We start from the raw sequence: 27,759 nt of genomic DNA, 5'->3' as shown, positions 1-27,759 counted from the left end.
CTCAAACACCACTCTGCCTCTCTACCCGGCTCCCTAGTGTCTTGTCAGAAATGGAGGTTCACAGGAGGCAAAGTGATGTATGGGAGGGGGAGGAGCCAACGTGATGTAGGGAGGGGGAGGAGCCAGAGTGGTGTATGGGAGGAGGCAGAGTGGAGCATGTGAGGGGGAGGAGCCAAAGTGATGTATGGGAGGGGAGGAGGCAGAGTGGTATGTGGGAGGGGGAGGAGGCAAAGTGATGTATGGGAGGGGAGGAGCCAAAGTGATGTATGGGCGGGGGAGGAGGCAGGGTGGTGTATGGGAGGGGGGAGGAGGCAGAGTGGTGTATGGGAGGGGGAGGAGCCAGAGTGGTGTATGGGTGAGTTATAGTGGTGTATGGGGGGTATTATGAATTTTTAGGGCATATAGGGGGTATAAGACATATCGATATTAGGCATATCAGGGGGGCATAAAACAAATCTGGGGGTAAAAGGTATATCAGGGGGCTCAGTTGCATATCACTGGCATATAAGGAGTATAAGGCATATCAGGGGGCACAGTGGCATATCAGGGGGCACAGTGGAATCTGGCATATAAGAGGTATAAGGCATATATGGGGGCAGAGTGGCAAGCTGGGGGTCAGATGTGCATAACTGGGGGCAGTTTGGTAAATAAAAAAAATTTAAACAAGGCTTTTTTCTCAGTTTTTATTAAATATGAAAAATAGTTAACATATGAATTAATATTTACTAATAACTTTGTATTAAAACCTAGTTTGAGAAACACCGTGTTTGGGTTCTTGTAGCTTTTATTATTATGTCAGTAAAATAAGAAGGTGAATAGAGGGAGGCCATTGCAATAAAGAGATGAAAGTGTAAATTGTACGTTTTTTATTGCAATTTTTCTTCAATTTAAAATAATGTATTTTTTTTATCCGATTAATCGATTAATCAACAAAATAATCGGCCAACTAATCGATTATTAAAATAATCTTTAGTTGCAGCCCTACATTATATATCTACTGTGCATTTACACTCTGACTTTCTTCATGTATTGGGTTAATGACTTATTTAAAGAAGGGAATTATAGTGGAAGTAGGTGGAACAAAGCTTCTACGCGATACAGGTCCTCACAAATATATACATATGTGTGTATATATATATATATATATATATATATATATATATATATATATATATACACACACATACACTCACTGGCCACTTTATTAGATACACCTTGCTGTTCCCGGGTTGGACCCCCTTTTGCCTTCAGAACTATCTTCATTCTTCGTGGCATACTTTTTACAACGCGCTGGAAGCATTCCTCAGAGATTTTGGTCCATATGGATATGATGGCATCACGCAGTTCCTGCAGATTTGTCGGCTGCGTATCCATGATGCCAAGATCCCAAAGGTGCTCTATTGGATTGAGATCTGGTGACTGTGGAGGCTATTGGAGTGCATTGAACTCATTGTCATGTTCATGAAACCAGTTTGAGATGATGTGGCCATTAGCCTGCTAGAAGTAGCCATCAGAAGATGGGTACACTGTGATGGACATGGTCAGCAATAATACTCAGGAAGGCTGTCGCGTTTAAACAATGCTCATTTGGTACTAAGGGGCCCAAGGTGTGCCAAGAAAATGTCCCCCACACCATTACACCACCACCATCCTGAACCGTTGATACAAGGCAGGATTGATCCATGCATTCATGTTGTTTACACCAAAGTCTGACCCTGCCATCTGAATGTCGTAGCTTGACCAGGCTACGTTCTTCCAGTCTTCCACTGTCCAATTTTGGTGAGCCTGTGCAAATTGTAGCCTCAATTTCCTGTTCTTAGCTGGCAAGTTCGACTGGTTTTGTGTTCAGAGGTGGTATTCTGCATTCCTTGGTTGTAACCAGTGGTTATTTGAGTTACTGTTGCCTTTTTGTCCTCTCAAACCAGTCTGCCCTTTCTCCTCTGACCTTCGACATCAACAAGGCATTTTCGGCCACACAACTGCCACTCACTGGATATTTTTTCTTTTTCGGACGATTCTCTAATAAACACTAGAGATGGTTGTGCGTGAAAATCCCAGTAGATCAGCAGTCAGACCAGCCTGTCTGACACCAGCAACCATGCCATGTTCAAAGTCACTTAAACCCCCTTCAGGCGTAGACTTTTTTTTTGCTTAGTAGGTTTGTTCCATCTACATAGGGGTGATTTTCCTAGGTCACCTCATGAGTTTAATCTCATATAACCTGGCTGGGATAACCATATTCTTGTCCTAGAGAATTACTTAAGCAGTGGGGTCTGTTTCCACTGGATGAAAAAGGAAAGTTATTTGTGGACTATTTCAAGTTCGAGTAGTTCAATAACTCGAGAGTTTAAGAAAGTAACATCACTAGTACATACTGGCAATTTTCTATAAACTTCACTGGAATATTATCGAACAACTTTTCTTCTGGCAAATCCTATTCATATGTAAATATCATGTATAATAGAACAAATTAAGACCTCTCAACTGTGACAGTGTGTATAGTTGCTTTAGATAGCCGCAGAAAATCTTTGGTCTTAACTGTTAACGTCACTTTCCAGGCCGGGACCCAACTCCCCTATTTCCTGGGTACAAGCTTGTGTCCAGCTTCTGGATCCGGAGTCCAAATGGAGAAAGAAAATACTGCTTGGACTGCATTTTTATGGAATGGATTACTCAGCTCTTGGGGCATCTGGAGAGGCCATCCTTGGAAGCAGGTAGGACTGGAAAGGTTGGACCCTGTGAACTAAATGTTCCAACTTTCTTTTGTTTGTAGATTTATATATGTTTGAGAAACAATGAATTATATAATGCAATTTGGATTTTTCACACATGCTAGGGACCATATTAATACCCTTGAGGATTTCTTTCGTTCTATGGCCCTCAATCTGGATGGCAGATAGACAATTTGGAGCATTATGGAACATTTTTCTCCCTTTATTTCAGTAAATAATTAAAGGTTTTGACAATAACGATCTACATGTATTTTAGTTTAAAAAATATCTTTCTGGTCTTATCAGTATCGTGGAGGTATTCTGCCAATATTATTTCGCAACATACACATAACCGGCAATGATGTGGTCGCAGCTAATTTTACATAATAACTATTTAATTGTAACTGTCCCTTTTGTTTTTTTTGACCGCATAACATGTTGCCGACATCAAATGTTATGTGAGTTTGGGTTTTAGACCAAGAATTATATTATTTTACCAACAGAGTTGGAAAAAAAAGACAAAATGAAAATCTGCCACTTTGTGTCCCCTGCTAGTTTATCACAGTAATAGACAGAAGGCATGTATATGCTTGTTAATTCCATCACTCTTTGCTTAGTGAGTCCTTTAACCTGCCCTGCTCATTAAATTATGAGATTGACAGAAGGAACAAGCAGTGTGACACGTGGACCTCTGCCATTGGTTACTGTTTTTAATTCTTATTGGCTGCTAAAGGTGGAACTGTCACCTTCACAGATTGGCATCATTTTGCTTGATATCATCTCCCCTTCTCCCTCTGCCTCTCTCTCTCCCTCTCTCTCTCTCTCCCTCTCTCTCTCTCTTATATTATATATATATATATATACCGTATTTGCTCGATTATAAGACGACCCCGATTATAAGACGACCCCCCAAAATCAAAATATTAATTTAGGAAAAAACAAAAAGCCTGAATATAAGACTACCCTATAGGGAAAAAGTTTTACCAGTAAATATTAATTAATGTAAATTATTTTCATGTTTAATAAAAGCTATGATTGAGAAAAATATATTTTTTAAATTTCCTTTTATTTGCCAACCTGCCCCCCCAGTTATGCCACTCTGCCCCCAGAAATGCTTTATACCCCCCTATTTGCCACTCTGCCCCATGATATGCCTTATACCCCTGTATGCCACTCTGGCATATAGGGGGTTAAAAGGCATATCATGGGGCTGAGTGGCATATAGGGGGGTATAAAGCATTTCTGGAGGTATATAGGCATATCATGGGGCTGAGTGGCATATAGGGGGTTAAAATGCATTTCTGGAGGTCCAGAAATGCATTTTAACCCCCTATATGCCACTCAGCCCCATGATATGCCTTTTAACCCAGCATGTACTGGCTGCCTTGGCTTGATAGGAGTGTGATTGCTGTTAGCAGTTTGATATATATATATATATATATCAAACTGCTAACAGCAATCACACTCCTATCAAGCCAAGGCAGCCAGTACATGCTGGAACCTGGGGATGATAGCAGTGGGATTACAGCCTCCATATGCCATGCTACAACCCCCACCCCCCTTACACATCCATGCTATCACACACACACTCACACTCATTCACAAACATTTAAATACTCATTCATTCCCTTAATCACACACACTTCACACATACTCAAAAACCCTCCCCCACCCCCTCACCTGAACTGCAGATCTCCCACTCGCAGACTTCTGCAGGGGACCGGCTGTAGCAACTTCTCTGGCCCCGCCCTCAGAGGAGGGAGGGGGGAGATAGAGTTCTGTGAGGACGCTGCAAGCTTCCTGCCCTGCTTCTAACAGAAGAGACGCTGCTCGCGACCGGTAAGCAGCATGGCGCCAGCATTTTTTTGGGGTCTGATTAGAAGACGACCCCGATTATAAGACGAGGGGTATTTTTCAGAGCATTTGCTCTGGAAAAAACCTCGTCTTATAATCGAGCAAATACGGTATATATATATATATATATAACCTTTGCACCCATAGAAAGAAAGACCTGAAACTATTTGTCTTGTGAATTGGGACCCATATGTTCAGTGTACTCACTCTTTGTGCATGCCTTTCTATATATATCTAGATATATTCTTCCCTACCTGAAACTGTGTCTCTGGCGAGCCTTTTAAAATGCTCTTGCAGGTTAAATCACATCTCAATGCTTGGTAAATTCATTCCTTCAATTCTGTACAATTCATGCCATGTTCTAGTGCTTCTCTTCCTCTCTATAAAGCTTCCGGCTTATATTTGGTTTAACCCTTTTAGTGTTCAGAAATGGTTCTGTTAACAGCAATATAATGTGCTGTGCAACGAATACCGCCAGAACGATTTTCCAGAATAGCTTCTATTGCCTTCCATTAATGTTTGGAAGGCAAAATGACATTGCCCAAGGTCACTGAAAAATGTGCTGCAAAAGTCCTTGCCGTCCAGCCTGTCTCCAGCGAGCAACCCATATGTCAGGCACAGAGAACGCACAGCTTGTTCCTGACATACTCTGGATCCATGTATTAAAGGTGTCAAATCAGACTAATAACCAGTAAAATCAGCAAGGCAGCGGGTTTATAAATATCCATTTACCATACAAATACCCTGTAACAAATATAGGATAAACCTTCCAGTAACCAGAAAAGAACAAGTCTGCTGTTCTTCCAAGTGTCCGGCACTAAATAATTTATTGTTTGAATACTATGGATATGCTAAATCCAATAATTTAAAAAAGCTTTTATTCAGCTGTTACTGCTTTAATGATACTTTTAAGAACCTACATCCGTGGAGTGCTCCATCACAGTACTGGAGCTTTACTCCTTGTTCTCTATCGTCCATCTGCCATAACATTCTCCCTTCTTTCTATCTCCCTCTTCTTTCTACACTACCACAAATATTGGGGTCTATAGCAAGACCCCCTCCATATATTGGAACATTGAAACATATTATGACACAAAAACAAGCCAGTAAGATTATAAGACACGCACCTTGCGTATGATTGGTAACATTTATTTATAAAGTATTAATAGAAGGTGGCATTAGAACCAGCTTTTTCTTGTGTTTTTGCAATTTTGATGATTTTCTCCTAAAAGCTTATATTAAATGATGATACAGAATGTGTTAAGGAAACAAACAAAGCAGCCATTATAGAGAAAAGAATACAGCTACTAATTTATTCATTAAACGAAGGCCATGCAGCTGATAATGGTGCTATTAGCGTTGTAGCTGTAGGTTTAAGCTGCCGTTAATACTCTCAAGTGATTGTTTCAAAGCACAGTGTGCAGCTGATTTAGAGATGGATGGGTCTGAGGGCGGAAGAATTCACCTCTCACGTATAACAATAAAAGGCTCCAGAACTGTGAATTTCTGTACTTTATTGTAATCTAAGTTATGAAGATAGTGGCACTGCTTTCAGAGCTATACAGAGATGTCCTCTGCTTTAAATCTTCCTATACTGCTCCATAGAGTTTCTCGCTATAACTCCTCATATTGCTCAGTGTTACTGCTCCTTCTAACGCCTCATATTACTTCTGATAACTGCTCCTTATAGCACTTCCTATTATTCCAGGTAACTGCTTTCTACCTTTTTTTTTTTTCAATAAAAAAAATCAGAACGTCAGCTCCTCTGTTGCCAGTGAAGCATCTTCCTAGCATCTCTATAGTGATCCACTGATAAGTACATTTTCAAGTAGCTTTTTGAATTTCTCCTTTATTCCCACAGTCTTATCAGTGAAAATCAACTTTTTTAGAAATATACAGTAGAAAAAAAAGAAAATGTGTTATCCCAATGAAGATTTCAGCCACAGACGGCCATCTTCGGGTCTAAAAAATATAGTATAGACATACCTTGTATTTGTACAGGCGTGATAAATCTGTGGTAACATAGTAACATAGTTCATAAGGTTGAAAAAAGACCAAAGTCCATCAAGTTCAACCTATATACATATTGTGTCCCTACCGTGTTGATCCAGAGGAAGGCAAAAAACCCTTATGAAGCAGATGCCAATTGCCCCATACCAGGGGGAAAATTCCTTCCCGACTCCAAATATGGCAATCAGAATAAATCCCTGGATCCCTGGTGGTGCATCCTTGCTCTCATGAGCTTCTTCACACATACAGTAATTTTAAATAAATGAAAATTGCTAAATAACCAAAAGCCTGCTGAGGTCAAAATAGTTTTGCCTTCAAATATTCAGTTGCCATGCTAGACTTTATAGGCCACAATAAATATAATTCAAATCATTTCGTGAAACATAGATGAATATAAATCAATATATTTTGAAAATAATTCCTTAAGTTAATGAATAAATAGATAAATTATCTAACGATAAACCAGATTCATATCTGTCTATATATATATATCTATATTATTGAGAGACCAGCCACCGGGATACAAGCCAGGACTTTGATAACATTATAAATGGTTAGATCTCACATGCAAAATATTTTTTTAAGTAGAGGACAAATACAACCTTCCTGGCAGAGTGGTGCATGATTGCATGGGGAAGGCAATGATGGAAGGTGAGACATATTATACTTTGTCTACAAAAATATTTGAAATATTGTGCTGGAATACCAGTGCCCTATGTGTAATGATAGTGGTGGTATATTCAGTTTAAAGTTGTCGGTCTGATATTTTTTCGGTTGATATGGATCAAGTTATTACATATGGAGCAACCGAGACATCTGTGACAGGATTTATTACTATTACTTAAGAAATGAGTCAGAACTGCTTCATAGTGCAAGGGACAATCTGCTCAAATTGATATTTATTTGAGATTCTGTCGCCAATTTTATGCAAAACTGGGTGGACAACCTGCAAATGTCTTTCAAAGTTGGGTCATGTTGCAAAATAAACCAATATACTTTGGTCACATGTTGGGCATGCTGGCTAGCTGTAGTGTATTTAATCAGAAACATTAACCGTTCTATAGTGTTTAGAATCCATAACCTTTTGGGTATCTGAAGCAATCATTGAAGGGTCAAAACCTCTATCAAGGAACTTTTGTGCTACTGCATCCTTACCATGGAGGTCTGGTAATCCGCTTTCGCTACTTAAAAGGGAGTAAGGAAGTGTCTGGATTAAAGAGGGAGTGTGAACACTCTTCAGGCTTCAAATAGTGTTATCTTAATATAGTGGTATCTTTTCTATAAATGTGAGTACTGAGCAGATCGTTACAGCCCAACTATAATTTTGTCACTGAAATTCACGGTATGTTGCTGGGATACTATTAAAAACCTGCCAGAATATATCATCAATAAAACAAAAGCAGACAATGTTCTGGTGTTCGTAAGAAGGGGCCCTATTGCTCCCCATGGCAGTGCCCTCGATTTGCCTGCATAATTTCTGCTCGATGTAAAGTAATTTTTGGAACGATAAGATTTAGTAAGTGTAAAAGAAATGTTTTTGGGGGTTGTGCAAAGCATATTGACTTAATCCATCCATAGTTACCAAAATATAATAACTGTTTGGTTCATGTCTAATCAGCAGCAGTTTATGGATAAAATCAAATGTATCTTTGATATCTGATTTCATTTTAAACACGTATGGTAGTAAGAAAACATCTATGTATTGGGCAATCAGCTGGAACGGGGATGCTGTTGCTAAAATAAATGAGGCTTCCTGGAGGCCAAGTCAAACTTTTATGCATTTTAAGAAAAAGGAATAAAACTGCTCTTCTTGGATATTCTAATTTTAGGAAGGACTTTTCTCCAAAATCTATTTTATTAAAAGGGTCTTAAGTTTAAGGTTAGGTCTGAATCCAGAGATTGATAGAACTCCTCTTCATTCGATTTTCTTAAAGCTTCCAAAGAGTGATTGGAATAAATCTTTTCCCCTACCTTTGCCTGCTGGTTTCATTTTGATATTTCTATTCTTATTAAGTTCCTTCAATATTTTCTTGAATACAGACACAATTATGAGCATATTTATTATTTTGTTTTATTTCGGTAGATCCGTTTTAATAAAATAAATGAAGCTACTTACTGAGCTGTTATTAATGGGTGGTATGAATCTAGATCTTTATTTGACTTTAGGTATTTCCTGTTGTAGAGTCTCTGGTCCACATTCTGTTGTTGCCAATTCCTTGTAGTCACTTGGTTTCAGTGGTAACTAAATATTTGAAATCACAACTCTTTTGCCCTCAGCATGCTTTTTTTATTTTTGCTCATTGGCTATATGAATTTGTATAAATAGTATATCTATTATTTGCCTGTACTATAATTTCTGCCCTGAAGAAGGCTATCGGTATGCTTTTAAAACCCACTACCACCTCAAGCCTCTCTTTTTGTCTGGTGGATACTAAACGGATATACACTGACTGGGAAAAGAAAGAAATGGTGGTGAAAAATGTGAAAAGTACAAGAAGAAATGGTTTGCAAACAGTTAAAATATTATTTAAAAAAAAAATCACATAATACAAAAATAATGGGAATGGAAAATAATATGGAGAAAACACAAATTTGACTGTTTATAAATATGTTTCCTCAGTCTAAAGAATCTGTTGCAGGTATAGTGTTTTGTTTTTTTACCTCTTTTATTGGTATAGTATTAGTCAGTATTTTTATAGCTCGAAATGAAGGCTGTTAATATGTTGACCTTGATTCTGAAAATCTATATTATTAGTAGCTGCAATAACATGTAATTAAAACCAGGGCATCAAGAACATTCTTTGAGTAATATTCACAACATTTGAAAAAAAATAATGATTATCACCATATTCTAGAATATAAACTATTGATACGTTGAAAATCAGTTTTATGCTACTTTCTGTTACCAGGGCATCATAAATCTATTATTGATAGGATTATCTCTGTTTTAACATTAGAAAAGACAGCAGTTCACAATTACATAGAGGGTAAAAAGGTTGTGAACTATTGGTCTAAAAAGTAATCCTTATGTATCACGGTGGACAGCATCCAGTCTGAGATTAATTTCATGATCTCGTTTAATAGCTTCTTAACTTTTGGTGTTTGTTCACTTGGTTTCTTTAGCTTGAATGTTATATAATCACATGTTACTTCAAGTGCCGGTTTTCGAGACACTCTGAGATGACACTAGATGTTGGATATGAAGTGTAGTATTATGCGCCTGTGCTACCATGCTGTGCTGAGAGGTTGACTAAGTTAGTTCATGGCATCTTTCAATCTTGTGCTGAATGCTCAGAGAACTAACTCATCTGTCTTGTACAATTCTTTCCATAGATGCTTTTCCCTTTCTGTTCGCTTGGTTGATTAAAATGATTTTACTGTAAGTGACACTCAAGGGAAAACAAGGGGTTTGAAGACCTCCTTCATTATTACCTCTGCTGCCTTAATATCTTTTTGAAGCGTGACTTTAACATCCATAATACCAGCAAGAAATGATTATACTGAAATTTTCCTAGAGCTTCATACACCAATTAATATTCCTAGAGGTGTACTCTTATGCACACCCATGGTGATGAAATATAACACAGATGTAATTGAATTAAACTGCTAAACCTAGATAAGATCAAAGCAATATTTAATAAAAAATATATATATATATTCTAATGCTACTAATGAAATGTGATTGTTCAAATAATCTGTTTCATGTATTACCATTGACTTCATGGCTGTACATAGATTATAATTGAACAGCCAACATAGTGATATGTTCTTATTTTATATGACTAGGGCTGATATCTCCTTTTAGATATCTACGTGGTTTTGTACAAAGCTATAACACTGAGCAAAGACATGCTTGACAGAAGGATGAAGAAGGCGGAAATGGGAAATGTATACATGCCGTGAAAGAGATAAGCTTTGAAATGGAACCAGTGGCGTGTGAATGACATCAAAACTAAAGACGGCAGATGGGGTGTCCAGTACGTTAAATGTAAATGACATCTCTGAGTTGTAGATCCTGTGGAAGGGAGAGATGAGAGTTTGTAAAAATTCAGGTGTAAAAAAAGTCAGTTTTGGAGAAGGATACCATGAATGGGAAAGGAAGAAATGCGTCATGACCTGTAAGAGGTCGTTTTGCCAACCGAGATCTGCATCTCTTCACGTGGCGTGTGGTTGGGTTAATTTTGTATTAAATTTGTGTTTAAAGCTAGACTGGGAGTGACAGATGGGCACACTTTAATAAAGGCCAAACTTTTTGGAATATACCAGATAAATCTGTCTTCTGTTTCAGACTTGGATGTGATTCGGGAGGGAAAAAGAGGGGGTGGATTTGGTTTAGGATTTAAAATAAATGATTTATATTTTGTCCACACATCTTGTATAGAGAAAATGATTAATCTAAGTTACCTATATCAAGAAATCGTTAAGATCAACATGAAATTTGCTGCATAATGCATGAACTATCTAGAAGGATTTACAAAATGACAGTTAAAATGATTAGGTTTCTAAGGCGATTTACATCATTAGCAAAATCCCAAAGAAAAGTCATTTGGCAGACTTTTGCTGTATGTACTAGCTTCAAGAAACATTGTGCCCTTAACAACTTAAAGATGTAGTATTACGTCATAAGGGGAGATGAGTACATGCTTAAGAATATTCTCCTCCTCAATTAATGAGGGACCAAAATGTTTTTTTTTTTTAAATATATATATAGAAAAGATATACAAGCCCCATCAATGTCACCATGAAATCATAAGGAGCAACTTGTGGTTAGGAATAAGTTAATTAACCATGAGATTTACAAATATCCGATCAAAACAAATGAAAAATAATTATGTAAAAAGTGGGAAAAGTTAAATGTCCAAACGTCCAAAAATGCTTAATATGTAAGGGAACAAAATGATAAAAACAATATTACGAGATAAAAGCTGAACATATTTGTCCTCATTTTGGTAGTTGCATCTAACCTGTGGACAAAATTGCAAATGTGTGCAAAAGAAAGTCCTATCTGTCCTTTAAAAATATAATTTATGTGGCTACACTAAGCACTGAACAAACAAAAGTTAAAAACGGCAAAAAAAGAGCCGATCATTAGGGTGTGAAAAGCCCTGGTGTTTTAGAAATGAAATTAAAAAGTGAGAAATGTGTTATTTTGGTCCTCATGCTTGCATCAGGTTGGGTTCCAGGAAACACTGCTATAAGTTTTATTTAAAATACTTATAAATGTCGTACATGGTGTCATATTTGTGATTGTAGGCCTAATGCCCCATATGCTTAGAAAAATGACCATGCGTACGATATAAAAGCATGAATAATATGCCTTATACTGAGAAGGCCGGCATACAGCTGCTTTGTGCTGCTTTACCTAAGAGAGTTAAACAGGGCAACGTTGGCTAATGTACAGAGCACAGCCACGATAACAGTGTTGCAAGGCTGTTTAAATGGCAAAGAATCATAATAACGGGGAGGCTTCGTGTAAGTTTCATTCTGATGTTCGTTTATGACTTAACTTAAGGTCATGTCTAAAACTGAAGTGTGAATGCGGGTGAATCGGAGTAACATGAGTGCTGCCTGCCAAGAAGGAATAACCTCAGTTAGTTGGCCCCAAGAGATGGATGTGGAAAGCAAGCCAGTTTATTTGTCATTGTGATTAGGAGTATTCCTTGGACATATTAAGTAAATCGAACCATAAAATTTAAGGTCTAAGCAAAACTGCTTTCAAATGCTTAAGTATTTTTCTGTGGTTCCCTAATCGGATTAATCACATTGACAGAATCATTTGTATGAGATGCCACAGCACATAGACATTTACATTCGCACTGTTGGCAGCTCTGGCAGTGAACGTGTTAATACTTTACACAGAGGATTAGACATCCTAATTGCATTATATTTTTTATCAAAGAGTTTTTAATTTTGTCCAGTTGGGATGTCTGGGACAGCTGCTGGGAGACAGGAGCTTTGCAAATTAACAAAAGCATTCCTGCTATGTGTCAGATGCTGAACCCAACTGGCTTGTTCTCTATCTTCCGTGATCCAGGTAATTACTTTGCATACTGATAACACGCACCCACTCCAACACACATAGCCCAGTGGCATGCAGCAGCCACACGGGAATGCAGATGGGAATGTTTCCACGCTTACCCTCCCTTTCTCATCCCTGCCTGATAATAAGTGCGGCGAGAAGGATATTGTTTTGCTAGCAAGTGACCTTTTCCCCGCGTGCTTGCGTTCCTGTTCTGTAATAATGCCGTGACCTTCCAAGGAAGCCCTTATTATAAACGAATTGATGTGTCTACGCTTGGTATCACGGAACCTTTAACTGAATGACAGGATCCAATGGGTTAGGATTAATGAATAAGGATTGATGAATAAGGGTCTCAGTGAAAGGGTCAACTATATATATATATATATATATATATATATATATATATATATATATATATATATATATAAAAACTTTTATATGCTAGTTGAAAATGTATTATAAAAGAGGTGGATAAACATATGTAAACCAGTCTTGAGAGAATTTTTGGTTACAACTATGGCCTTTTGTGATGGCAGGATAGTCCATCCTGTCGATGGGAGTTCACCTTATTCCCAGCAAGTGGCCTCCAGTCTATATGGTGCTTCATTAATATTGGGTGATGGTACGGTTTATATATATATTGTTTTGTATAGACACATCTACATGCGGTTTTGCCTCCAGGTTCCCATGATGGTGGGAGTCTGGTTCCCAGTTAAGGAAGTTGGTCAAAATGTGAACAATAGAGCCAAGGCAGAGAACTCTGTATACAGCTACAGATGTCCCAGAGATGATTGTGGGAGGGTGAATATCCTCTCGTACCACGTGTACAACCAGATGGCAATATGCAGAAAATCTGCCTATGTGGTAGACAAAAATAAAACCACAAAGCCGCTTTTAAGGGCTTTGTTGGATAGGGTAGACATGCCACACATGTCACCAAAATTAGCTTTAGTCATAAAACCACTTAAACTCTAGGATGACTTTATTTCATTGAGTAAGAAAAACAAAATAAACTGCTGTTCCATGCATTGAAGTCGATGCATTGTTTTAGGCTATATGACTATGTCCTTGTCAAATGTTGTCAGTGTCATTACATTATAGACAGCGATTGTGCATTTTGGGACATTTTGCACACTTAGGTGAGTCCTTAGAGAGGCCTTGTTCTTCAAAAAGAGGTGTGGCTGTGTAGACAATGCTTTTTATGTGGCTTTGTGACCTATTCATACAACTGAGGATTTCGAGGAATGATTTTATTTTCAGAATTTCATTTTAATCACATTTTCCACTGTTTATATACACATTATTGTAAATGTTATGGCTGTTAAATAATATAGATTCATAGTAGCTAAACATATGAGCTACTAGAAAACAGAGACTCTACAGAAAAGGGGGACAGCAAAGAGACATACCGTATTTGCTCGATTATAAGACGACCCTGATTATAAGATGACCCCCCAAATCTGAATATTAATTTAGGAAAAAAAGAAAAAGCCTGAATATAAGATGACCCTATAGGAAAAAAGTTTTACCAGTAAATGTTAATTCATGTAAACTATTTTTTTTAAAATAAAAGCTATGATTGAGAAAAATTATTTTGTTCTTATTTCCTTTTATTTTTCCAACCTGCCCCCCAGTTATGCACATCTGCCCCCAGGCTTGCCACTCTGCCCCAGAAATGCCTTATACCCCCCTATATGCCACTGTCCCCCATGATATGCCTTTTAACCCTCTAAATACCACTGTGCCCCATGATATGCCTTTTGACCCCCTATGTGCCACTCTGCCTCCAGAAATGCCTTATACCCCTATATGCCACAAAATACAGACTCTTAGAAGGCAGAATATTCAATTAGGAGAGGCAGAATACCCCACATTGTGTAAGATATCTATTTTCAAGAACAATTAAATATAAACTGTATAGAGGGCATTTTGCTTAACCTCTTAAGGACAACAGGCTGTCCTTAAACGCATTAAGAAGAATGCATTGTGAAGAGGTTTTGAAGAGGTTAAATCTATTTTAATGTTCTTGGTATGGGTCTTTGTAGACTTGATGTGTTTATTGTTTCCAAGAGAGGTTTGGGTAGCGAGAATAAAAAACACATCACATTCTTTTGCAATCCTTTAGCAATGTCAGACTTATGCTGTTTGAAACTTAGAAAAACCTGATGAATGTCTGCTTATCACCATTTATGCCAGAATTGCGCATATAGTATTTGTTTTGAAAGTTAAGGATACCAGTCAATAATCAAAGCAGTGTGCGTGTTTGAGACATCCAAAGATGTCATGTAGAAAAGAGCATTCACTCTGGAAATCAGGGAATATATCCATACCTTTCAAATGTCAAGTTGTTTGTGGAACCGTCCCAATTTTCAGGCATTGCCGCATGAATGTTCCCACATCGCCACCTGATACATTGAAGCTGAGCACCTGAAGTTGTCAGGATGGGTAAGGTAGGCGAATGGTTGCACCTTTAGGTACAACCTTGGTCCCACCTCTAATTAGGACCATTTAGGACACCTGAAATGTTGGGTGGTATGTGCATCTGTACATTGTGTGATGTTAGAGTGTGTATATGTTAGCAAATGGTGTTAGCATTAGTGTGCGTTAGTATTTGGTGTCAGAATATGTACATGGGTGTTAGTGTGAATGCATTAGTATATGTCAGTGTCAGAATGAGCGTAGGGTTAGTGGTGCAAGGGGAGGACATAGTGTGGGTATGTTTGTGTATAGTGTTGTGGTGAGTGGGTGTTAGAGGAGGTCTGCGTGTTAGCATGTGTGTGTGTGTTTTAGTCACTCATCCCTATTCCTGGAACTATTGTCTGAGCCATCCCGCGTGTGCTTTGTCAAGCAGGAGATGTGGTCAGTCGAGCACATCTGCAAGCGTAGGAGTTGAGTGGTCAAGAAAAAAGGGGCTAATGCATGTGGAGGGGGTATCTTCAGAATCCCACCGTGCATTTACAAGTAACAAAACAATAATTTGAGGTTTTCACTTAGCTATCAAGCATAGGATGGTTGCAGTGTCTACTAAATGGACAAGAGGGTCAATTTTACATGATCTTTTTATCTGGATTTACCACTGACCTGGCATTTAATTGTTTCAGGACCGATCTCACCTGTAACTAACATGGCTTTAATACACACCACATAAAGGTGCATTTCTAGTTGTAAATTGCTTAAACACTACTACATAATTATCTTAATATTTTCTCACGTGCCACCCCCATTAAAAACAATTATACAGTATTTGTCCTGCATACTCATTGTACCGAGCTGTGGAATATGATGACACTAAATTAATAGGTAAATAATAATATAATATAGTAGCTACCCTAAAACATTTGAAAAATACTTTAAGAACCTTAATATAAAACATAATGCTTTTCTAGAGCAAATAATCTTTATTGTGTAGACCCTGAGAGAATTTCAGATGCCTTTAACATAAATTGTATTTCAACAATGCAAACACATTCGAAAATATAGCATTGTGCAAAGAACAATCTATGTGATAGAGAAAATGTATCTATCGTATTAAAATTGTGCTTAAGGGTAAATGTTATTCAAACAAGTTATGATTATAGACGGTTTCATCCTCGGAATGTGTCGCCTCCATAACCCACTAAACAGAAACAATCCATGTGTAAGTAAGTTGAGTCAAATGCTCCTTAACAGGGTCTGTGTGTGTATTTATGGACTCATATAGTCATGTATGTAAAGAAAAATCCCCCCTGATGGTGCCTTGTGCCTGAAAGAGTGACATATTTAAGGTGCTTAAAAAATATCTGCCTGTTAAGCCCTTTAATGAACACAGGTTCTGATCCTCTCGTTCCAAGGGATTAACATTTAAATTGCTTTCTGGGAAAGAAAAGTCTATTTCATATATTACGTTAATTACAATTTAAAGGATTTGCGGGTTTTTTTTTTTAAATGCAGATGATGTACCAACTAAACTGGCATGCGTGTTTACTGCTAATCAGATCCCTAAAATGAGTAGTATTATCCATCACATCATCTTCTGTGACCATTCGTCTGTATTGTTTTGGTACACCCTCATCTCAGAAGACTCCAGCATATGCCAGGGGCTCATTAAATACAGCTGGGGTTTTAAGACAACAAAGTTTACTGGGCCCCCCTGTCATGTATTAGGTACGCACTAGAATAAAATATTGGCCCCCGTGTTTTGAATTATCAATACTGAATGGCGCCCCCTAGTGACCCTGCCTGGATTGACCTTGTGCTGCCTGCAGTAACTTTAGCTTTTCTACATTCTAGGAGGCAGTAGATGCAACTACCCCTCTTGGCACGCCATTTATTTAGCCCTGCAGGAAATGCACAATTAGTAGAAAAACAATTGAGAGTGAAAAAAACTGGTCCCCGAGGGCTTTTGGTTCATATGTTGTGGGTGAAACTGTAAAAATGTTACAAAACAGACATTCCTTAGGCGTGGAGCAGCAGCTTCTTTGTAAGATAAGTAGTTTATTTTTGTTTTGCGTGTTAAATAATTCTTATGAAAGTTACCTACAAAGCACCTTCAAATGCCTTCATTGTTCACCTTATGAGCTCTGAGAGTGCTTCAGCTTCTGCTTTGGGTAAACACTTCTCTGGTCTGAACCACAGAACCCCAGCCTGTTCTGTTCTCAATCTGCCAATGCCACAAAAGATGTGTGCTAACTATCCTATCGATCGTTCCTCACCCGGTACCGTCATGTTCAAGATTAAAAAATGGTATCATTTTGGCTTTTCATTTGTGAGACAGTAACATTTTCATAATACATTTTTGTAACAGAACGTAAGAATCGAAGAACTCTGGTTCATACCTGACCCTCTGTGGTTTGAGAATGTACCGTAGTAGCAAGATGTTATGTCTGTGCCAGGGATACCGTTTAATTATATATTTAGCTCTCGCTGGTATCTCTGACCACATTAGATAATACCACGGATATTCGCGTATAATATAGGACACTTTATTTTAGGCGGTGATGCTAGAGGCATGACAAGGGGCATTACTTTACAAGACTTATGTGAGTTTGTGACCTTTGTGATCCACAGATAATTACTATATAATAGAGTAAGGCATGTAGGTTAAAGATGGTATATTTATTTTGCACATTTTGATTTATTGGCAGGTTTTCTATAATGGGAAGACCTTTATCTGACTTTGTGGCCTATTTATAGTTAATTATACCATTATTATTTATTGTTTTATATAGTACCATAAGATTCTGCAGCGCTGTACAAAGAATAGACAGGACGTAACAATTAGTATATCACATAACAAGATGACACACAGAAGACACCGGTAAGGAGGGCCTTATTCAAATGAACTCACAATCACTGCGATCAACAAGTTTGTATTTTATTTATATAAACTGAATATATATATGTATATATAACATGCTAATTAGAGAGATATGATTATATGATACTTTTGTACAGTGACTTCTTCCTACCAGATCTCAGCATTTAAATGCCTGCACATGATCATGTCTGTGACAAGTCATGTGAAAGTGTATGTGGAACATTTAATCAAAAATCTATCATAAATGTTACTTTTGAAGAAGTATCTGTCATGTAAGCTCGTTTATGAGTTGTGTGAGCAGAGAGAACAAACCTTAATCAAATTGTGCAGTGATTATATTCAAAGCTGATGTGGGTTTCAATCACAAGCGACAGTCAGGGAAATAAAGGTCAAAATGTCACTGGGGACTTCTCAGCAGAGACAATCCTTTGACTGTATGAGTTTTCATTGTGTTGGCTGTGATCCAGAAACAATGAAAAAAAGAGAGAACACAACGCTACCAGATATTGCATCGATGATGTATGGATTTATTTGATTTAGAGAAAATCATCGTAGATATTGCTTTCATGCACTGATATGTAAGGCAAGACAAACGTATGTGTAATGTATAATCTATGCAGAGCTTTGTTAGGTGGAAGCACCATGTTGATAATTTAGGGTGGTTAAAATTGTGGACTAGACTGTCATCTAAAGATAATATGGCCAATTCAATCAATATACAGTTCAATGTTTTTTATACATAAGTGCATGCAGGGCGATAACGAGTCAAACTAGATAAGGTAATGTTAATCCAGGGTGAGTCCAACTGGCTTGGAGTTAAGAGATTTTTTTTTTCTCAACAGCAGCTGATGATCTTGCCGATTGGACTGTTTTGTTCTTTGTTACGATGTTAAGGCAGCTTTTATGAATAACCTCATTATGTTTTAGATGATCTGTTCTCTCAAGGTTCTTTGTATGCATTATGGAAGGTAGGAAAGGGAGGAACGCACTCCAGTGAGGTTTGTTGACTCAGAAGAGGGCTTCGTTTCCATTGAGCCATCATGCTATTCTAAGTAGCCCTCATCATCCAACATGACGGCAATCCAACTTGTCTCTTTCTCTGCACCATTGCCCTTATCTCTTCCTTTAAAGTGTCCTTTTCACTTTTAATTGGACTTTTCCTAATTCTCTCATGCTTTATGTAAGCCCAAACACACTAAATCATTAACATAGTAATTTCAAATAATATAAGCCATTATGATGATGATTTTCCCATTGGTTTTATGAGACCAGCAGGTTATTACAAACACACAACCACACATTCATTTTATAAATGGGAAAGAGAAAATAAGGGCCCCATATAAAGACTATTACGCATTTGGTGTCATTCTCTTATGTTTAATTACATAGCAGGGATGATCTATTGATGGACTAGCATCATATATTATCAGTGATGTATGGCTAACTCACCTTACTTGTACATTAACAATGATGCATTGGCTAGCGTGTTGTTGGCCATAAATACTTAAGACGTTAATTTTAATTCTCCTTGTATGGAATTAAAACAACACCTAAACATCCTTCCTCTGTAATTACCTGTTTATACTATACTCTGTTAATGTGAAGAAACTACTTTTGTGTCCTTTGAAAAATTACTTATTTTTTTTAATTTTCTGTAATAATTCTGTCATTTTGTCATCTTCCAAACACTTGTCTTTATCAATTTGGTGTGGAATGACATAATTATTCTTCAAGCAGAGGAAATGCAATTACTGTGCTCTGACACTGCAGAACACTGGGTTTTCTCATTACGATAAGTCTGATTTTCCAAGAAACATCAGAACTGAAATATACTTTACTACTCCATCTCACTGAACACATCTGCAAAACAGGGTGAAAATGAGGGAATCATGAAGTAAGACAATAAACCTGCATGTTAGGTTCTATTTATAAAGAACAGTTCTTTGGCAAAGAGAAAAGAAGGGAGCTATCAGCAGCTGCAACCTATGAGTTTATATGGTGATTGCTCCCTAATTACATTTGGCCCTAGAATGTTTAATGTATGTACCAGTTACTTTAATGGCAGAAACTACTGTAGTCCGTAAGTCATGCGAATGTAGTCATTTGATATCTTCTTTTATGATCCTCAGTGCCTGGCTTGGGCAATTGAGATAAATGGGACATATGCCATAATAGCTAAGAGCTGGGATGTGAGCCACACTAGGATGCAAATCATTGAAGTCATTGTGTCCTTTCCAAGGATGCAAGCAAGGGAACGCATTGTGTACGTGTCTTTATCTGTCAAGGATTCCCAGAATGCTTTGGAAACATGACTCTTTTGTAAATACAGAGCAGGAGTGTTTATAAATATGTTCATATTGGCATAAGAGTATTCATTTTGATATACATAGAAAGCTATCGCTGTATGCATGCGTGCAATTGGATCCCCATCAAAAAGCACCCTGGGTGTATTTATGTAACAAGTTGTGCCACTAAATGTAGGCTTCTGTCCAGCGGTTCTTTTATGAATTAAGTAGCAACTTTGAAGAGCCCTGGATGCAGTTAAGAACTGCTCCTGCAGTTCCCACTGGACCTTTAGAGGATACCATGCCACATGATGCTCTAATTAAGGTTTGTTTTTTGGTGAAAAGAGAGTGTGTTATACTCTTGACGCAGAGTATTTATTGGACACATTAGTTAATGGTTCTAACATTAATTGCAGATATTAATCAGCACCATGGATGTCATCCGCTCTGTTGTTGTTTATTAATTGTTGCTAAATCCAGGACTTCTAGGTTACTAACATCTCGCGTAGTGCCAGCAAGCTTTGAGGAGCAGTCATGGAGTCTATGTGTAAGAGGAAAGTGATTAGTGGAACCAGTGGAAGGACTTCTCTCATTATTAGGGGTTATTCAGAGCACATTCTGCCATCTTTTAGTAGATCTCAGGGGCTGGCCACTCATAATGCATAAGGACATAAACTGTATTTGAACATTTGTGAGAAGCAGGGTGATGGGCAATTATATTTCGATATAGATGTTAAAGAATGCAAAAAAAGACTAACAATATTTAAAATAATAGACAAGCTTTCGGGAGTCCTCCCTTTATCAAGTGACGTTTATTTTTTTAAATACTGTTAGTCCAATAAAAAAAGGTATTACAAGATTCTGCAACATTCTGTTTTTTTTTTGCATTCTTCTACACTGGCCTAATACGGCTACCCCAGACTACAGTAATATAGATGTTGGAACCAAGTGTATAGTGTCTTCAGACTCCCACATCTTGTTGGACCACGGCGAATCCGTTCTTCTGTAAAGGAATGCTATAGCTTTTAAAAAAAATCCAGCTCCTCATTGTATTATTATTTGCTATGTAATCTCTAAATCCAGTATGAAACGCATCTTTAAAGTGAAACGTGAGGTTGTCAGTACATGTGAGCAACGTGGGCACAATGTCACGCAAAACGACATGATGCCTTCCAACTGATTTAATATTATTACATTAGCTTTTATTTGAAAATATAGCGCTATTACTGAATGGGAGAATACAAAATTAGCAATGATTTTAAAATTGACAATACACAAAAGTAACAGTATTATAAACACACTTTAAGAAATACTGAATACATAAGAAAGGGCCATTGTCGTGTCATCTTACAAACTAGATTCTTAGTTCTGCGGGAGACAGTGTTGTCATGAATGCCTTAAGTGGATTTTGCCCACCCTTGGGACCACAATCCCTTTGCCCATTCTGATGTCTTTATAAACAGTAGAGAAATGAAATGAATTCTTCCTTTTCAGATACTTTACTCAGTTACATATGTAACTATTGTTAGATAACAAAGGCACACAAAAAGTCTCAGCAAATCCCTATCCCCTAGCCACTCATCTAACCAAACCCTCTAAACGTGCCTCTCTATGGCCATTTCAAATACTGGGACATATGAAATACAACCTTTACATGGTGAGAGCTCAGAGTTGGGTAAAAACGCTGTTAAGAGACAAATCTGCCATTTATTATTGTGCTATAATCATGAATTGAAGTAAAAAAAATTCCCTGAGAGGAAGTTTCTTTTAGAGTAAATTGGACCTAATATGCCAGCTGCCACAGTCTATACTGATTAAGAAATAGATCTGAAGAAACTGTTTTAGTCTGTGTACTATTTGCATAGAACCATCCTCTGCATCATTAACTTAACCCTTTAACAGCAAACACATGCCCGGGGGCCCTAAGGGCCCTGTGCAAAATAGGATTTACTCTAAAATAGTTTCCATGCAAACTCTCACCGTGCACATATCAGCAATGCCATTCGGCGCTTAAATAGTTAAGGCAGAAAACCATATTCTAAAGCATAATTCTCAATTTCCAAAAAATTGCTCTAATCCACTAAAAATGCCTGAAGTAATTATAACAATAGACATTTGCCATCTGTACACATCAGCACCTTATACTAGGGATATTGAAACCATTATGCGAGTGCAAATATTCCAAAATAAACTTTATGACACGAGGCAGCAATAATTATTGTAGACAGCGACTTCTTGTATTAAGCGTGATTTTCATATTTGCCTATTTTACATTCTTAATTTATTTTTTTCCTGTTGTTGTTTTAAGCCCAATAACCCAGAAGCTGATCAGAGCCTGTGATATTATTATCGGTTATTGTTAATTTACTGGATGACGAAAATACTGTCTGCTAAACTCTGTTCTCCGTCTTACGCTGTTTAGTCATTGTGTTGTATATTTCAGTGATAATAATGGGCACAGGAATGCATTTTTTTTATTTCTCCTAGAAACTAAGCATTCCTTTCGAGAAGTATTTTTACACCATATTATTGTACTATTGATAATAGCGTATTGGCCTGAATGTAAGCCGCACTTTTCTCCCTCTTTTAGCAGCAGGGTTAGGATCCAGATCCCCCACAGTGCTGCAGGGGACCTGGATCCTCCTCTCCGGCAGCTGTGGACGTCTGCGCGATGTGCGTAGACAACCTCCGCTGCCGGAACTTCCGCCGGGGCTTCTATGGTGACATAACCTTCCATTGCTCCACCATAGAAGCCTGGCGGAAGTGCCGGCAGCAGGGGTTACCTACACGTGTAGTGCAGACATTCACCGGCTGCGGCGATGCGCGTAGACAACCTCCGCTGACGGCACTTCCGCCGGGCTTCTATGGTGGAGCAACATCCGTCATAGAAATCTCGGCTGAAGTGCCGGCAGCGGAGGTTGTCTGCGTGCATCGCACAGACGACGTCCACCGGCCGACCCCGCTAGACACCAGGGAGTCTGGGAGTGTATTGGTAAGTCGGGGGGTGGCACTTCTAGGAAGCAGAGTGGGATATCAGTGGGCAGAGTGGCACTTCTAGGGGGCATAATGCATATCGGGATGGCAGGTGGGCATTTCTGGGGGGGGCAGAGTGGCATATCTGGGGGGCAGAGTGGCATATCTGGGGGGTAGAGTGGCATATCTGGGGTTATAAAGCATATCAGGGGTTATAACGCATATCAGGGGGCAGAGGGGCATATCTGTAAGTAAAGTGCATTAGGAATTAAGGGGGGGACCTTAATGACTATTTGTTTTCTGTTTGTATATAACGCATGCTGACAAACTGATAGATACCAAAAATTTTAAAATACATGTATTCCTGTGTATTAGATAAAATACTGTTTTACCATTACAGTAATGTGTATTTTTTTCTTTAAAATAGCACCAAACTGCGGCATACATTCGGGCACGGCCTATATTTAAGGCAATACGGTATATGTAAATCAACAGCAAACAATGGAGCGCATATACATGGGGGAAAAAATAAATACCAATAGTGTAATATGTAAACCAAATACTAATATAATAAAGTGTAAGATCCACTCATAAACGGCCTGGAAATATGAAGCTCATCAAAAAGAAACGGACTCTGGATGTACTTGGATGTTAAAAGCTGTAAAACCAAGGAGAACCACAATGGTGCAGAGTCCGTTTCTTTTTGATGAGCTTCATATTTCCAGCCCGTTTGTGAGTGGATCTTACACTTTATTATATTAGTATTTGGTTTACATATTACACTATTGGTATTTATTTTTTCCCCCATGTATATGCGCTCCATTGTTTGCTGTTGATTTTCGAATACACATTGAGGAAGAGTGTTTATGGAAGCTGCTTTTAGTGTGGGGAAGTATTGATTTCATTGAATTTATTATTTCACGTGGAACATTGTTTTTTTCTGTTTGCAATACGGTATATGTTCCTGATGTTTTCTTAAGCATTCCTACTAAAAATATGCAGTTATGCATGTCTTTAGCCTCTTTTTTGGTCCTAAAATCCCCCTTCCGCTCTTTCCTCCCCGATGTGCCTCTTTTCCATTATCTCAGAATGATTTGCTGGGTATGAGTTTATCACAGCACTCTACAGCCCTAAACATTACAATAAGGTGTATAGAACCAGCAGTTAATGTGTTAACTGAGTAAGGGGGCAGAGACAGTTATGTATATGGGAGGGGATAGTCCCTGATAAGGGCGGACCTAGGCTCAGACTAAAACTGTATGGGAGTGGGTATGATGAAATGCTCCACTGGCGTCCTGTTGAACGAGCACAATGACCTGGAGAACCGGGAGTGTAGCACTTCACCCGGAGACTCTGAGTGCGACCCAGAGACCTCTCAACTGTACATAAATAATTAGAGGTCACTTAAATTGTCTTGGTAAAGTCCGGCCCCCTAAACACCTCTAACCACACCCCCCCAAAAACAAGGGTGTCCCTTTTTTGGCCGTTTGAAATGTTAGGAGCTATGATTGGGCTACTACTGGCACACCCCCCAACCCACTGTAAGTGAAGAATGCCCCGGAGAGGGTGGGACTTTCACACAAGTAGAAAGGGCGACCCTTAAGCCTTTGACTTCTGCAGTGCCCCCAAAGTTAGTTCTTGGGGCATGTTTAGCCTGCTTTATGGGGAATGCAGACCTGTCGGCACCATGGAATACACCTCTGTGTGTTTTGTTACTTGACAGATACATGTAGGATGCCTGCTGCTGGGTTAAAATGTAAAATTACGTTTGACGAGATACTTTGTATTGTATATTTTGCTGTTGAGTATACCATTGCGTGTCTGATAAGTGTCATACACGGAGCTTTGAGAGTCCCTTACATGTAATATCGTGCTGGCAGAGTATCGCAGAGAGACTCTTGTGCTGTTAATGCAGGTCTGGCTGCTGTAATAAGCAGCTATTGATTTTCTCAGGAGCTCAGCATGATTCCTTGAACCCTGAGAAGTGAATATTGAACACTGTAATATAATGACTGCATCGCCAACTACAACTTAATAGGGGCAGCTCAATAATTTTATTTTGACGTAATAATCTTTGCTCTTGTCAGGCTGTTATTGAGATGCATTTTTCATGGTTGTGGCATTTTAATATTTGATGCAACCAATACAGAGCTTGATTGTTTTGTTGGCTTATAACAATGTAGAGGTTTTTTGTGAGCTCTATATATAGAAGAGGTAAAAACTCAGAAGGAAATGAGTGGGATCCTTTGGCTGAGAATTTTCTCTCAGTCCATTCACGTTTGGCAAGTGGGAAAATAGAAACGTTTCACTTTAGCTAAAGATCTGTGAATCAGTAATCCGGCTTCTGTTTGCTTCGCTTAGTCATCCCTTCCCCCTGGGATTGCACACTGTCATATGGATACTTTTTGTTTTAGGGATAGATATTGGCCAGTGACCTTGTATTCTAGTATTTCATACCCCCAACATTTGTGGTGTCCACATCAGTATACCTGTGTTGGGGCTGTGGCCAATGGCAGATCCACCCACAAAACCCAAAGAGTCGTCTTGCAGCGCACAACCTTAGAGCAAAAGTAATCACATGGGAGCTGCAATGGAGATCTACGATCCTGAAAGTCACAATGTGTTTATAAAGCATTGAAATCATCCTTCTGCATGATGTTGTGCAGATAATGGCACCTAGAGCCGTTATTAGATTGCAACGGCGTGAAAAGTGTTACCAGTGCCCTGCAACCCAGCCGCTCCTCTCCCCCAACTGCCTACAAAATATCCCCTCTGCGGCTAAATCAAATGTTAGGGTAAGATATGTGATATATGGTATAGACGGACCTGCCTGTGATATATGGTGTAGAAAACCCCTTCCAGATGCCTATATTAAGATGATGTAAGTGTAATACTTTTGTGTAACTATGGTTTAGGAGCAAACATGAAATGTAGAAATTACTTTTTGTATACCGATAGAGCCGAGACATATACTTTATGTCTGTATTATAGGAGCTGAGTTATAGGGGTAATGCATAAAAGTGCCTGTTGACCCCCAAGTAATCATGCTCCAGGGCCCCATGCAGAAACAAAATGGCACTTTGTATGGATATGCTTCCAAATACAATCCGCGAGTCACTTCTCCTGTCTTAGTATGAGGGATATTGTAGGTGTCACTGTTCCCCACACAGGAGACTGGTATTTGCAGCGTTCCGCCAGAATTACATTCGTTCCTGTATTATGCATGTGACAAGGGCTGCTGTTAATCAATAGTTATAAACACATCAAATGAGGGTGATTGCTTCTACCCTTGGAAAACTAACGATCATAAAGAAGACCCAAGTTTAGCAGCAAACATCTAATATATTCTACTAGGATTATAGCCCTTTACGGTGATGGAAGTTATTGGTGGGGAACACGAGTGGAATGTTAATGCAGCCGGCTCTCCGTCACACGGTGCTTAAGTGAGCTGCCGATACATCACCCGGCGCTAGCACTGACTTTATATCTTTAATAAACTCAATCATGCCAAGCAAGGCCTGCGCCTATAATACCGAGCAAAGATGCCGCTGCACACAGGGGAGGTGCGCCATTTAACATAATGCGCCCTCACCTGCTTTGTATGTCTTCGTATTCATTGAGCGCAGTACACTATGTTATTGTGTATCTGTCTATAAACCCTTTGTTTCTTTAAACTGCTTGATATGTTCTTTTACCTATTGTACAGCGCTGTGGAATATGATGGCATTATGCAAAAGAATAAACAAATAAAGAAAAATATAAAATGATACTATAGGGAGTATGTAATATTAACAATTTTTTAGTAGACACAAAACATAGATATATAACAAGAATTATGTGACAATTGCATGTGGCTTAAAATGTCTTACTATAATCCTACTGCAGCAATATTATTACCTGTTGTTTAACAAAGCGCCATCATATTCCACAGCGCTGTACAATGGTAATACATAAATTATTATAATGATTTTATTATTATAAAACATTACAAATATCGAGTAGAGCGGTAAAGTAGTTTACAATTCTCAATTCTGTAGAATCCTAATCAGTGATAAATAATGACTATTTCCGTCATATTAACCATTTTAATGCCAACATTCAGTGTCATAGATTCTAACTCATGTGATGCTGGATTCTTTGATTGCTGTATACGGTATACTGCCTCTGTGGGAACAGGGTGTTAAATATGCTTATTTCTATTAATTTTTGGGATAATAGTAAGCAATGCCCAAAGGGTGGGCGAGAGCACAGTATTAATTTAATGTAGTATGTAATCTTCCCTTGGCCTTAATACAAGCAAGATTTTTACATTCATTTTTGCTGTTAACGCCTTTCTTAAGTAGTAAGTAGGTATAGTTTAGTAAGGTGAAGATGTTCTCATCGGCGCGATTCTGAGCGCATGCTGCATCCCGTCTCTGAAGCCGACACTTCCATCCCCTGTGCAGTGATAATAATATATTGCTACTCGTTATTCTTAATACCCAAAGCCACGCCAATGACGGAGCAGACTTTCACCCACCTGAGAGATAAGGAAGATAGTACCCCATGCAAAGTTACTCCAAAAGGCGCTGTTGGTATATATTAATTTTAATTGCATGTAATAAACCT

At 38.4% G+C, this 27,759-nt stretch overlaps 1 protein-coding gene across 2 annotated transcripts in view; it reads left to right on the top strand.

Annotated features, from left to right (window-relative positions):
- CHID1 (chitinase domain containing 1) overlaps positions 1-27,759 on the top strand; it is a 138,903-nt gene that overhangs the window by 60,941 nt on the left and 50,203 nt on the right. For both annotated transcript variants that reach the window (XM_053448620.1, XM_053448619.1), the window contains exon 10: positions 2,559-2,714. In XM_053448620.1, the coding sequence (XP_053304595.1) occupies positions 2,559-2,714 (156 nt within the window). The remainder of the gene's footprint in view (positions 1-2,558; positions 2,715-27,759) is intronic.

This window comes from Spea bombifrons, chromosome 10 (assembly GCF_027358695.1).
Source record: "Spea bombifrons isolate aSpeBom1 chromosome 10, aSpeBom1.2.pri, whole genome shotgun sequence".
In the NCBI taxonomy this organism is placed as follows: Eukaryota; Metazoa; Chordata; class Amphibia; order Anura; family Pelobatidae; genus Spea; species Spea bombifrons.
Note: the sequence above shows the minus strand (reverse complement) of the source record. Positions and strands in the feature narration are given on the sequence as shown.